The sequence below is a fragment of the Ruditapes philippinarum genome, unplaced genomic scaffold, assembly GCF_026571515.1.
Source record: "Ruditapes philippinarum isolate M1 unplaced genomic scaffold, ASM2657151v2 ctg3507_1_1_1_1, whole genome shotgun sequence".
NCBI lineage: Eukaryota > Metazoa > Mollusca > Bivalvia > Venerida > Veneridae > Ruditapes > Ruditapes philippinarum.
The window spans coordinates 1-14473 of NW_026854820.1; the positions used below are offsets into that span (position 1 = coordinate 1).

Here is a 14473-nt window from a genome sequence, read left to right on the forward strand (position 1 = left end):
TTATTTATGAAAAGGCCATGATTTACAAAGTTAATTAATAAAAAGTTAAATAATTTTAATTTAAGTAATTAAATAATAAGTTAAATAATTTTATATATCAAAATCTTATACATTTGTTATAGAGCTGCACTGAGATGGTTATGCCAATATGTGCAGATGGCAGCAAGATATGTTTGAGCCAAGTCCGTGGAACTTTACACAGTTTAGTGAGCAATGTCATAAAAGATGGAAAAACATATCCCAGAGAAAACTGGATAGTTTCTGAGTACTGGGGTAAAAGTTTAGAAACGGCCAGTAATATTATATTTAGGTATGTTTATTTTATTTCTTACCAAGTTTCAAATTTGAGAACATGCAACTATTACAGGTCTTGTTTGTGTTAAGAATCATTTAAAAGGCATTTCCTGTAGGTTCTTTATTTTTACAGAGGCAAAGAAGGAAATTTGAACAAGTGAACAGAATAACATAAAAAATTGCATAAAAAAGTGAATTATGATGTGAACATATTTATGAAATGAAATGGGGAACACCATCCTTCTATTTAGTTATCTGCCCATGAAAATGAGTTTTCGCTTGTTTTCAAGAGCAAATCACTCAAAACCAAGCATGCTGATGTCTTATTACAAATTATTCTTTGATATTTTTTTTTTGTTGTCGGCGTCGGTGTCGGCGTCCGTGTCGGCGTCGTTGTCGGCGTCCCCTAAAGCTTGTCCGGAGCATAACTCAGTCACTTTAAGTCTGATTGTCTTCAAACTTGGTATGCAAGCTTCTTTCATTAACCCGAAGTGCAGTGCACAAGGACTGGTACTCTGCACTTCTTAATTTTTGAGTTATTGCCCTTTGTTAATTTTCATACTTAATTTTGTCCGGGCCATTTCTCTTCAACTATGAGCTATGGACTTGAAACTTTATAGGATGATAGATCTTATTAAGGAGAAGTGCAGTGCACAAGAACCGGTACTCTGCATTTCTTAGTTTCTCAGTTATTGCCCTTTGTTAATTTTCATACTTGTTTTTTGTCCGGGCCATCTCTCCTAAAGTATAAAAGCTATGGACTTGAAACTTCATAGGATGATAGATCTCATAAAAAGAAGTGCATTGCACAAGAACTTGTACTCTGCATTTCTTATTTTTGAGTTATTGCCCTTTGTTAATTTTCATACTTTATTTTTTTCCGGGCCATTTCTCCGAAAGTATAAAAGCTATGGACTTGAAACTTCATAGGATGATAGATCTCATTAAGAAGAAGTGCAGTGCACAAGAACCAGTACTCTGCATTTCTTATTTTTTGAGTTATTGCCCTTTGTTTATTTTCATATTTTGTCCTGGTCATTTCTCCTCAAGTATGAAAGCTATGGACATGAAACTTCATAGGATGATAGATCTCATTAAGAAAAAGTGCAGTGTACAAGAACCGGTACTCTGCACTTCTTATTTGTGAGTTTTTACCCTTTATCAATTTTCATACTTTATTTTTGTCCAGGCTATTTCTCATAACTTATAAAAGATATGGACTTGAAACTTCATAGAATGGTAGATCTTATTGATAAGATAAGAAGTGCAGTACATAGAAACTGTTGCTCTGCACTTTTTTATATTTTGAGTTATTGACCTTTGTTAGTTTTCATATTTCATTTTTTTCCTGGCCATTTCTCCTAAACTATATTGTTCACAAGGCGACACATCTAGTTCTAGTTTTCTGTAGAGGTTGCTCTAACTTGTTATCAAAGAAAATATAATTATTTTGAACTTGATAGATAATGTCATAACGTCAAATGTTAATGCTGTGGATCATTTTAATTTATTTACTGATGTAACAAATGTTATTTCATAAAGCATAAAAATCATGGATCTTATCTTTCATTTTATTATTAAAATATTTTGAGTTTAAACTGACCATGGTCACATTTGACTCTCAGGCAGTGTAAAGAGACATGTAACTCATTAGCTCTTTCAAGTATGTTTTAGCTATTAACCTGCATTAACAGAAAGTGATTAGCCGTTGCCACCAGTACAGAGCTAGACCAGCCTGCACATATGTGCAGTGTGATCAGGCTCTATACCGTTGGCAGCACTATTTTTGCATTTTACAATAACCCATTACAATAATAGGCTCTATACAGTTTGTAGTTAAATTAAAATCCATCCCAAAATCATTAAATGAGCAGTTCCAAATTCAAAACAGGATAAGTCTATTACTTAAATTCAGCAGAAGAAACGGTAAGGCAGGTAAAATATTAGGAAAAATGTCATACAAATTAATATAAAACATATATAATGTAATCAGCTGTGTAATATCAAAAGAGGCAGCTGTAGTTAAGTTTAAACATATTTTATTTCAAACATTTTCACACAAACAAATTATTACATACAATCATTAGTTACATAATAAACAATGCTGAAAAAGGATTAGATCCGAAAGCATACAATGCTTATAGAGGTCTTTTCCTAACATATAATTCATTACTGTAAATTCGGCGGTAAATTACATGTTCGAAATAGTATATCATGAAACATTTTATTGATGATGAATGAAGAAAGACGAGGACGGCAAAAGTGTCTATTCAGAGCTAAAAGTAAAAAAAATAAATAGTTGAAATAAGTTAGATAGGAAATCATGCTATAATATGTTTTAAAATCAACATGAAATGCTAATACTGTGACCTAGTGGAATGACGCACAAAAACATATTGAGATTGATGGTCAGAAAAAGATGAGATTGATTCAGTAAAAATGGTGCAAATACATTATGTTAAGGAAAAGATATTATTATAGAATCTATTCGGTATGTCAACGGAGTGAGCAGAGTTTGCAAAGGACTATGGAAAACGTTTGCTATCTCGGATATATATTTGAACTGCCTGGAATATACTGGTGTTTATGACGTCACTTAAGTTGTTATCACCTCTCAGTAATATGGGGAGAGTAACATAACAATAAGCCGATAAAGTGTGAAAGAGGATATTTCGGATATTATTGTAATTGTTGACATTCAAAGAAAAAGTGGTGATTTGTTTCTAGAAGACCACATTGACACAGTGGTTAATTTGTTATATTTTTCTGAATAAGTGATAGTTGAGAGGACTACACTCAGTTCGTAGGCGTGCATGGTATATTTGCCATTTTCTGATACCTGTATAAAAATATTTTGGACATTTTGATAGGTCACTATTCAGAAGACTCTTAAAGGATGATAGTGAAGGTGCATTTTGTAATTCAGCAGGGAGGTCGTTCCAGTCTCTTAGAGCAGAAGGAAGAAAAGCATTATAATACAGAGAAGTTCTTGTTCGTATACCGTTAAAATCGTTTGAGTTGCGAAGATTGTATCTTGATGTCTCACCTACTGAAGGGGGAACAAGAGATGAAAGGTAGTTTGGGGAAAGTCCATTTTTCATTTTGTAAAGAAGTATGAGTTTGTGTTTCCTTCGTCTAGACTCTAAAGATTCCCAAGGAACTTCTCGTTTGAGCTCATGCAAAGAAACAAGTTTACTGGCACCAGAGACAATTCGAGAAGCTTCGTATTGGATTTTATCAAGTTCTTATATGTAAGGAAAATGAGTATGTTTGAAACATGTTAGATGCAATGTATAGGAGAGATAGCATGTTTAATAAAAGTGTGAATTTCCATGGACATGTGTAGGAGATCATGATAGTAGTACATGATAACTTGTTCATTATGTGATTGATGCTATGAGCAACAAGAAGCTAACTATCACAATCACACCTACACAAGTCGTGTCTTTTATCGGCCAATGCGTTCCGTTGAACATAATCCGAATAGATGTTAATATAGAGTAAGAATGAACATAAGAAGAAAAGGTGTATATGTAAAAGACAAATAGATGAAAAAACATTGTGTTAGAAATAAGATTTAAATAGAAGCTAAATGTGATTTGAATTTAATGCTGCCAATAATTAGACAATGATGAATACACTTATCTAGAAAATGAATATTGTGAAGAATAGTCGTTTATGTTAAAACTTTCTTGAGTTAAAATATTTCAGATGTTAATGCTCAGGCCGTGTGTGTATAATGATCACAATATGATTACATAATTTTCACATAAAGATGATACAGTGGTGAACAAAGTCGTACTGATTTTAGACAAATACAAAGAAAATAAGATAAACTTACTATTATATACCTATTAACTTACAGTAACTGTTATCGCATCAATAAACAAAATATATATATTTCAATGTCTCCCGGAATATATACATAAATATATACATCTATTGAGTACAATACTTACTGTTATATACCTATTAACTTACTGTTATCGCATCAATAAACAAAAACATATATATATATATATATATATATATATTAGTGTCTCCCAGAATATATACATAAATATATACATCCATTGAGTACAATACTTACTAATATACCTATTAACTTACTGTTAACGCATCAATAAACAAAAATTTATATATTATGATGTCTCCCAGAATATATACATAAATATATTTATCGCATCAATAAACAAAAACATATATATATATATATTAGTGTCTCCCAGAATATATACATAAATATATACATCCATTGAGTACAATACTTACTAATATACCTATTAACTTACTGTTAACGCATCAATAAACAAAAATTTATATATTATGATGTCTCCCAGAATATATACATAAATATATACACCTATTGAGAACAATACTTGTCATATTGACCCTTAACAGGCATACAGTATTAACAGTGTTAGCTATTGCAAGCATTTATAACACCAGTCACTAGGTCCAGGCACTATACAATAAACAAATTCTCTGCTACAAAAATAATGATAGTGCAAGTGCTTTGACGTTATAAAATAAGCAAATGACGTCTATACAGATTGTATAGAATAAATAAACCGCACAATTATATATTAAAAGAAATTCAAACTAACAAACACGCAGCAAAACCAATATTTTATAAGTTAATATGAAAATTATTCATAAAACTATTCGATTTATTTGGACAGTAGCGCTGTAATGTATGGGACCAGGTCAAGGGTATTTTTATCTATACTAACTGATATTGAATTGTTATTTCAAAATATTATCAAGAACTAGTGATCATTAGGACACTTATTATGCATTAATTTTATAGTTACTTTCTTTTAAAATGAATTTGAGGACCACATTCAATTTATTTACATGGTAATTATGGTCCCAAATTAATGTAGAATAGATCTTATATTTGATCAGAAAAAAACATATTTTATACACAGACAAAAAAGTTACAACTTCAGGGGCAAGACAAAATAAGTTACTTGTTTACAGTCTAAATACTCATAAGTTGTTCATAAAATTAGACCAAGAGGCTCCTTAGTTAATGTGCAAATGAAAATAATGACAGACTATTTCAAGTGAACATTTCATCAAATCCAGCATAATTTTGATATACATTTGTCAAAGTAAAAAATTAATAATAATAATAATAATAAAATAATGGTCAATATGTATTTTTTGTTTGAACACTTTTTCATAGGGAACACTTTTTCATAGGCTGTCAAACGAGCACTATTTCATAAACTAGACCAAACTTAACAGTTCACTTGTACTCAAAACACATCAACTATTCGTCATGTCTAGACTGTTAATACATGTATATATAACCTGTGAGATAACGTGGACATCCATGTCACGTGATCATTATTTGTAGCGTGTGTAAATAGTATACTTCACACCGAAAGTTTTGCATACCCAGAGTAATGGCGCGGAAAATTACTTGTGTTTAGGTTTATCGTTATCGGCAGGAATGGGATTATCAGATTTTACAGACATTAAGTCATGTACATTGTTTATTCGATGTATCTTACGATTGGCATCCTTGACGATCACTGCCCCGTCGAATGTCCAGGCACTTAGTATGAAGTTATTCTTGACCAATTGTCTTGCCTGATAAAATAGCTTGGAACGTGTCCTAGTCAGGTCTTCATTGACAAAGATTCCGGAAAATCCATGTGATTTAAGACCGATTTTCGACCTGTAGAATAAGTTCCTTGCCCGATAAGATGTGAATTTAACGATTATATCCCTGGGTTTGTCAGAGTTTTTCATACCAATTCGATGAGACCGGTCAATATCTGTCAAAGATATGTTAATGCCAAGCGAAGTTGCAAGGTCAATAATTTTGGAATCCGTACTGTCTGTACTTGCCATGGGAGATACTGAAACATTTTCTCCAGAGTCATATGACTCATCTTCGGTACAGGAAGTGCTTTTGTGTTTAGCTTCATCGGACACGTGCATACCATCAGGAAACGCATGCCAGCCTTCTTCAGGCACTCCACTGACGCGGAGGCTGATGCGCCGACTGTATTGTTGCCCATTTTCAGCTTCACTTTCCAAGTGTGAAATTCAAGTGTGTAGATACAATGATATTACAGATTAGAATTGTCACAGTATACAAACTATTACATGATATTATGTCATTTCAGTAACGGAGCTCTTGACCCCTGGTCATCTGGTGGCGTAACCACAAGTCCATCTTCTTCCATCGTGCCATTGTTGAAAGAGTCTGGTGCGCACCATCTAGATTTACGAGCAGCCAATCCTCTTGACCCACCCTCTGTTTTAGATGCCCGACAGTCGGAAAAAAATCTGCTAAAGATGTGGTTAGGTCAAGTGCAAGATGATAAGTCTCGACAAGGGGGTGGTGTACATAATGTATTTGCTTCTGAGAAATACACGATTCCATAAACAGTTTCTACTATAGTATCTCCACAAAACATCACTATAGGTGTTCTACTCGTAGTTATATGTTTCTGTTCTTATTATCGTTTATTACTTCATATAATGCTGTTATTCTACCTGAAATGCATTGAATAATTAACTTTATTTCCAACTTCATATGTAATTAATAATTAGTTAGGTATTTTCTATATTTTGAAAATTAAGAGCTGGAGGTAAAATATAAGAATTTATATTCTCTAATAATTGCCCCTAACCCCTACCCTTTAAGAGATAGGAAAAGAAAACCGTTCAATAGCAGTATATTAAAAAGATCAAGGAAATCAACATCATACGAGCACTGTATATAACCCAGTGGTAAACAACACAAAAACAACAGATTCTTTTAATTTTGACCCTTTTTGTACTTTAATTATAGCCCAATTTTTGGAAAATGTAATACCCCTGAGGGTATTTATTAGAGTATACATGTATAGTAAGACAACAATTTATAAGACCGGTGATGTTTAGTAAGAAAAATCAGTACATATACATAACATGTATTTATTTGGCATTATTTAATTGATTTTACTTTATTTACAATGTTTTACCTTCTGGTGTCAAATTATATGATTTGGATTGATGTTACTTTTATTAGAAAAAATTCAACATTGTCAAATTTTGTTGTTGCATATTCCACCCAGCAGTGCTTAACGTTTAACAGGATTTTTTTTTATTATAATATAAATACTATAAATTATATCTTTTCCATTTTAAGCAGATATCACTACAGATTTGTTTTTCTCTTTCTTATTATGAAGAAATGTGTAAATAAAATATTATATTCTTTTATAGTATTTGTAAATGAGATGCAATATGCAATTTTATATAAGTTTCTTTTTATTTCAACTTAAGGTATATACTTCATTATATATTCCAGGTGCTAATTTACTAAATCTAGTTCCTCTAAATAAGGTATTGTTATATTGTTTTTGTAAAGGCGTCTTGAATTTGAATGCCAGCAAAACAGATGTTGCAGTTCTCATTATGCCCCATGAACAGACTCCCTCCTATGAATAGACTCAACACAAAAACCGAGTCTGAGATTTTCTACTACATTTGTATTATTTTTTTGTTTTGATTGTTCTTTATCGAAGGGTCACCTGTTTTCAAAATTATGATATCAATATTTATGTCCTGACCTCTGTTAAGATTTATATGTTTTAAATGGTATTTTATAAGGTTAACAGTTATTTGATAAAAATCAAAGGGAAGTAAGCAAGCTTAGAGCAGTATTTTTTATGATTATTCCCCCTGGTGTATTTTGATAAAATGTGCTGCAAATGAAGAGCAAAAGTTTTTTTTTTCTTTTATCAAGGGTATTTGGCTATTGATTTACCCAGTATACCGTAGTTACCCTTTGATCATTAAATACGCGATACATGTTAAATAATAAGCCACTTTATTCGTCAGTACATTTGTAATTATGCCTGATATATTGTGTATAGTACTGGGTTTAAAACCCCGCACAACGAAGTTGTAAGGGGGGGGTATACTGGAATAAGCTTGTCCGTCCGGACGTCCGTCTGTCCGGCCGTCCGGACATCTGGCCGTTCGTCGGTTATTCCTTGTCCGCCCAATAACTTAAGATTCCTTTGACCCACAGTCTTCATATTTGGCATGGTGGTTAGTCATGACTAGTAGATGACCCCTATTGAACTTTTTAGGTCACTGGGTCAAAGGTCAAGGTCACAGGGGCCTTGACTAAAAAAGCTTGTCCGCCCAATAACTTAAGAAAACTTTGACCCACAGTCTTTATATTTAGCCTGAAGGTTAGTCATGATTAGTAGATGACTCCTTTTGATTTTGAGATCACTGGGTCAAAGGTCAAGGTCACAGGGGCATTGATTATAAAAAGCTTGTCTTCCCAATAACTTAAGATTCCTTTGACTCACAGTCTTCATATTTGGCATGAAGGTTAGTCATATTTAGTAGGTGACCCCTTTTGATTTTGAAGTCACTGGGTCAAAGGTCAAGGTCACAGGGATTTTGACTTCAAAAAGTTTGTCCGCCCAATAACTGACTTTTGACCCACAGTCTTCATATTTTGGATGGAGGTTGATCTTAACCATTAGGTGACCCCTATTGATTTTGAGGTCACTGGGTCAAAGGTCAAGATCATAGGGGCCTTGACTAAAAAAGAGATATTCCGCCCAATAACTTAGACTTAGACCCTAAGTCTTCATATTTGGCATGGAGGTTAGTCATAATTAGTAGATTACCCCTTTTGATTTCGTGGTCACTGGGTCAAAGGTCAAGGTCACAGGGACTTTGACTTCAAAAAGTTTGCCCACCCAATAACTTGAGAAACCTTTGATCTACAGTATTCATATTTGGCATGGAGATTGATCATGACCATTAGGTGACCCCTATTGATTTTGAGGTCATTGGTCAAAGGTCAAGGTCACAGGGACCTTTACTAGAAAAAGCTTTTCGTCTCAATTGCTAAAGAATGCTTTATATTTGTATCAACAGTCTTCATATTTGGTATTGAGGTTGTTTATGACTAGTGACAAGGTCACAGGGATTTTACTATAATGAGTTTGTCTGCTCAAATGCTTAAGAATGCCCGTCCGCAGTTTATTGATATTGACATTTTCACGTTTGAAGCATGTAGAATACATAACTTAGCAATGCACTGGCTTAGTAACCTCAGATTTGGCAGGGAGGTTGTTTTTGAGCTCTAAATGCCCACTGTTGTTTCTGACTAAGTGGTATGCGAGGGTATCCACGCCATGACAGTGGCAGTTCTAGTTATATTTATATGTATACGAGTTAAAAACTGCTAATTATGTATTTCAGCCGACTCAGGGATGATTTCTTCATGAATAATTGAAATTTTAGGAATTGTTTACTTTTGCTTTGAAAATAAATATATATATTTAAAACAATGAATTTTAGATGCACGTTTTATTATTTACTTTAATTTATGGGAAAAAACAATTTATGGAATTACATACGGGTTAATCTTAAAACATGGATGAAATAAACTATTAACTGATTTTATTTGTTTTTGTTTTTTATTTTATTTTCTCAGGAACATTTATGAGAACATTTTTCAAAAAAGATGAATATTTTGTTTTGTAAGAAATTGGAAAGTTTTGTTTGGGGTACGTTGGTTTTGATACAAATAAAATTTAAGATATACTTCATATTAAACAGGTAGAAAAGCCCAGTGTCCCGGTGTCCTGGTATTCTTGTTATTTCAGACTTGAATGATTACACATCTTTTAGTATATTTTTCAACAATAAGGCATTTCCGTAGTAGTTGCAGATTGTTTATCCATCTTTCTATTAAAAATTAGTTTCTATATCCATGTAATACCGATATGTGAGGGTTTAAGTAATTATTTCCATTTAACAAGTATATAGTTCATATTAATCACGGCATATATCCATAATGCATGCATGTGAGAATAACGCAGAAATTTGTGCAAAAAGAAACACAGAATTGTGCACTTCGGTGTTGCGAAATGAGAAACACTACTTTCATTCTATTATTATTATTTCATTAATCATTATGAACGGAAATGATTTAATATATAGGGCTGCTAAGATATTGAATTGTAACTCCTTTACAATTATTTCCCTCTCAACAACATTCGTGAGCCAGCGTATTGAAAGCAATTTTATATACACTGTACTCGTACTCCCTAGTAACTGATTAGTAACTGGGAAAAATAACGCATACAATTTATATTCTGATAAAACTGAAATAAAGTAGATTACACATATAACTGAGGTACTTTTTATGCGGTAATGTCGATTTCTGATGAATATCGAGTTAACGCCATTTACCTGACGTCATTCTCGTGGTCTTTTAATTGAAAATCGGCGCAGGGAATTCTTGGAGTTTAGTTAAATATATGCACCATGTTCGCCTTATGATAACTGGAGAAACTGAACGAACATTTCTCTTATATTGATTCATTATTTTTTTCCTTATTTTAGAAAACTTTATGTCAATTTTTCCGCGTTTTAAAATTCCCCAGAATGCGTCTGTTCATGTTTCATTTTTCAATTTTCCAAAAAAGATGTCTCCTGACTCCAACTGGCGTCACCCTCCCACACTTTCATCAGTACGCAAGCACAGACACTTTGTGTGTGGTTCACAAAATGCAGTTCAAATCCAAATAAAATGTATATTTGTCAATACCAGCATATGTGCTTATCATATATATCTTTAAAACATAAGTTGTTTTGAAAAAAAACATTTACACCATGTACAAAAAATCCCGCACACCTACCCTCAAATCACCTCGTATTTTATTCCATATCCAATATTTTCACATAATCTTTTCTTCCATCGACACAGTAGATATTATTATCCACGGTGATGGTCAATTTTAAACTTCTACATCAATATTAACAACGCAACAGGTGAAAAACATGAAAATTATCGCCGTTTTACTCTATTTACAAAACCTTTCGACATATTCAAATTGGCCCCCAACTTTGCCGTATTTAAATGCGCCGCGCTTTGAATAATAGAACCAACATATTACCGAAGGGCTCCGACTATAGCCAGACTGGTTCTCGCGCAGCGCATTTGAATACATTTCAAAAGCCTGGTACATTGATTTAGTCATTCTTGCTATTTTGACGCAAAAACAAAACCGTGATCGCTTATCGGCCCTTCAAACTTCAGATAAGGACACCCTTTTTTGCATTGTGTACACCGGTCTTACTGACGATATTTGAGAGACCGGTGTGTATACAATGACCTTTTTTTGCTCTTTCCGTCAGTCTTTCGGATGATTATGAATAATCGTCTAGGTATTTAAAGTCTTTATACTTGAGGACCGAAAGGTTACATGAGTCACGAATACAATATTTCTTCCTGTTTTTTGAAACGATTTTATATCTTGTTTTTCAAAGTTCGCAAAATTTTACTGACATCTGAATAGATTGTAAGTTTAAATTCAATGGAATGTGCATGTAACCATACGTTACGATACTCTCCCATAAATTATGGCATTATACTGTAGGAAAGGATGACTTATGAAATATATTATCTATATGCAAAATAATCAAACATGAAATCAAGGTATAAACATGACATCAGGTTTCTTTCGTGTGACAAGAAAGTATATTTTCCATTGTATGTACATGTATATTTCACAATAAATCAGAGTTAATTTTAGATTATTTCCATTCCAGGTCTAGTTTGATTCAATAATTATGATAAGTTCAGAATAAATGTGCATGCTTTATGTCATTTTGAAAGTAAATATTTTAATCTCACTTTTATTCATTTATTAATGCTTCATTGTATTATAATTTTTTATTATGTCTATTTTGAATTTTTTTATCAAAAACCAATAAAAGCAGTAGTTATATACATGTATTTATAACAAAAAGTCTTGTAATGTTAATCTATATCTATGTCTTATTGATATTAATCATAAGTTTTATTATGCGAAAATAAAAACGCATCCAAATGACTTGTCCCAACATTGTGCATTCTTGGAAAGTAAAAATCCAAATCCATCATCTATTTTACATTCACCAGTAGTTAAATCTATGGATGCCCTGCTTGCTTTTTCAAAGTCTGAAACATTGATGGTATTGTTTGCTTTCATAATTGTAAGTGGCATTTTCCAATCTTCATTTCTGAATACATTTCGCACTTTCCCATCAGTTGCCATAGTTACAATGCAGCTTGCCTTTCTGTCAGAGGCACAGATCAGTTGCTTTTCAGTATCGAAATATATATAAGCTGGTTGTCGGAACAACTGCTCACCTGCTTGATCTTTTATATAACATTGGATTATTGTTCCTGTTGTATTCAGAATTAAAACTTGTGCGGGTTTACTGCATGCAACATACAGTTTGTCCCCTGCATAATGTATACCCTCACATCTAGCATCAACATTTATTTCGTCTCCAACTGTTATGTTTTTATCTTCAACAGACATGATTTTGATTTTATTTTCATTTGGCAATGTTAATGCAAACTTGTTTACCTCAATAGATGTAATATCCCATGGACATGATGTTAATTCTTTCTCTGTTACCAGTGTATGTTCATCTACTGCATACAGCCTTACACGATTGTAAATTGTATCTAGTATAATTACATTTTCATTTGATATTGGGCATCCTCTTGGCATTCCATATTCAGGATAGTTTCCATAGAAACTCTTCAGATCCTCCTCTGATTCTTCTTCCTTTTGTACACACAGTTCCCCAAGAGCATCAACATTTTTCAGCGCACTGGTCAGAAACTTATTTGGAATAAAACAATATTTGTTCACTTTGTTTTCTTTTTGTATATCTGCCACTTTTTGTTCAAGAAAGTTCAGTTTTTCTTGATTTTTCTTTAATGCAATGAATAGCTGTTTGCTTTGTTTTGTTTCCTCTAGTATTTGAAAATCTTCTTTCAGGTTATTTATAACATTTTTTGAATCATTGGCTGAATCTTCGACTTGTTTCAGTTTTCTAGCTTCATTGTTCTCTTTTTCCTCAGCTTCTTTTGCAAGTTCCTGCTTCTGCAACTCAAACTGGATGTTTATTTTCTGCTGTAATTGATTAATTTCAGTTAGAGCCGTTTCTCTGCAAGATCTACATATTGCTATGTTTTCTCTTGCAGTTTTAATCTGATCCTCTAGGTTGGTTTTTGTTGTCTCCATTCTTGTACAAAAATCTTTATATGCAGGTGATAGTTCCACATCCTTAGCTATGTCTGTGAGGGTGCAGATTTCAAGGCATGGTTTGTGGTGTATGATCATACAAGAGTTGCAGCCAACTGTCCCGTGTGTTTTACAGTAATATTTAATCATCTCTCCCTCATGATGTGAACAGGTTTCAGAGAGACTTTCATCAACCTTTCTCTTTGGCATTTCTGACTTCCCTAGTAATTTGTGATGTTTCATCGGTATAGGAAGGCAATGGTACTTGAAGCATTGATCACAAAGATAATGCTGACATTCCACACAGAATCCCTCTGCTTCCTTGTTGTCTCCATCTTGGTAACAAGGATCACAAAATAAAAAGGCACTTGTTACTTCCTTGTTTAGTTGATTTGTTAAGTCTGTAAGTTTCCCAGGTACACTGTCAGCCATATTGTGTCTTAAATATGTTTAAAGTTTTTTTTTCCATTTAAACTTCACTTTTATTTGAAGCAGAATCTGTCACATTTTATTATCCACTTTTATTTTCTGTTTCCTGAGCTGACTATATTGAAATCATAAACGTGTATGTTGGCTGTTGTAGGAAAAATACTTTACAAATATATCGTATTTGCATAAGATAACCATCAAGAGTTTATAGGAAATCAATAAAGCAGAATATACTTCTTTACAAACTGTAGGGGCACTTCTTCTTAGCTAATGAGATAATGCACAACGTTATACACATGTAACTCTGACAGCTGTATTTCAACTTATATAAAGCAACCCCCCAACAGGATCAAATTTGCCCTGCACTCAAAGTGATATTAAAACATGCCCCTTAGATAAAAGATACTCTGCGCATTTGTTCACCTGTTGCAAAGACTTTACATTGTCTAGAGAAACACAATATGATCTTCTCGTTGTAACTAAATGAATCATTGTGTACACCGGAGACCGGTGCGTATACAATGCTAAATGAATTTTATAGATTTTTAGAATTTGACATTCATAGCCAACTTTTAAAATCTTTAGCTTATATCTATGTTTGGACAGCTTGTACGAGAGAGTGCAATTAGACCTTAGTTTATTCATATCATTGAATGTGACCTACTTTTGCGTTGAAGAAATGT

General features: G+C 32.9%; 2 protein-coding genes across 2 annotated transcripts; one reads left to right on the top strand and one right to left on the bottom strand.

Moving 5' to 3' along the window:
• Positions 1–127: 127 nt before the first annotated feature.
• Positions 128–8205, top strand: LOC132741171 (dipeptidyl peptidase 2-like). Its single transcript, XM_060729285.1, has 2 exons — positions 128–310; positions 6438–8205. The coding sequence occupies exons 1-2, from the start codon at positions 135–137 to the stop codon at positions 6697–6699; spliced, it is 438 nt and encodes a 145-aa protein (XP_060585268.1). The 5' UTR covers positions 128–134; the 3' UTR covers positions 6700–8205.
• Positions 8206–12143: 3938 nt separating this feature from the next.
• LOC132741170 (uncharacterized) lies at positions 12144–13793 on the bottom strand. Its single transcript, XM_060729284.1, has 2 exons — positions 13128–13793; positions 12144–12956 (listed from the first exon to the last, which is right to left on the bottom strand). Exons 1-2 carry the CDS (start codon positions 13791–13793, stop codon positions 12144–12146), a joined length of 1479 nt encoding a protein of 492 aa, XP_060585267.1.
• Between the last annotated feature and the right edge of the window lie 680 nt (positions 13794–14473).

Coding starts and splice junctions, on each gene's coding strand:
- LOC132741170 (XM_060729284.1), bottom strand. CDS start 13,793: ATGGCTGACAGTGTACCTGGGAAACTTACAGACTTAACAAATCAACTA. Junction 12,957..13,127: donor CAGCCAATGATTCAAAAAAT/GTTATAAATAAC, acceptor ATTCCAAATAAG/TTTCTGACCAGTGCGCTGAA.
- LOC132741171 (XM_060729285.1), top strand. CDS start 135: ATGGTTATGCCAATATGTGCAGATGGCAGCAAGATATGTTTGAGCCAA. Junction 311..6,437: donor GCCAGTAATATTATATTTAG/GTATGTTTATTT, acceptor ATGTCATTTCAG/TAACGGAGCTCTTGACCCCT.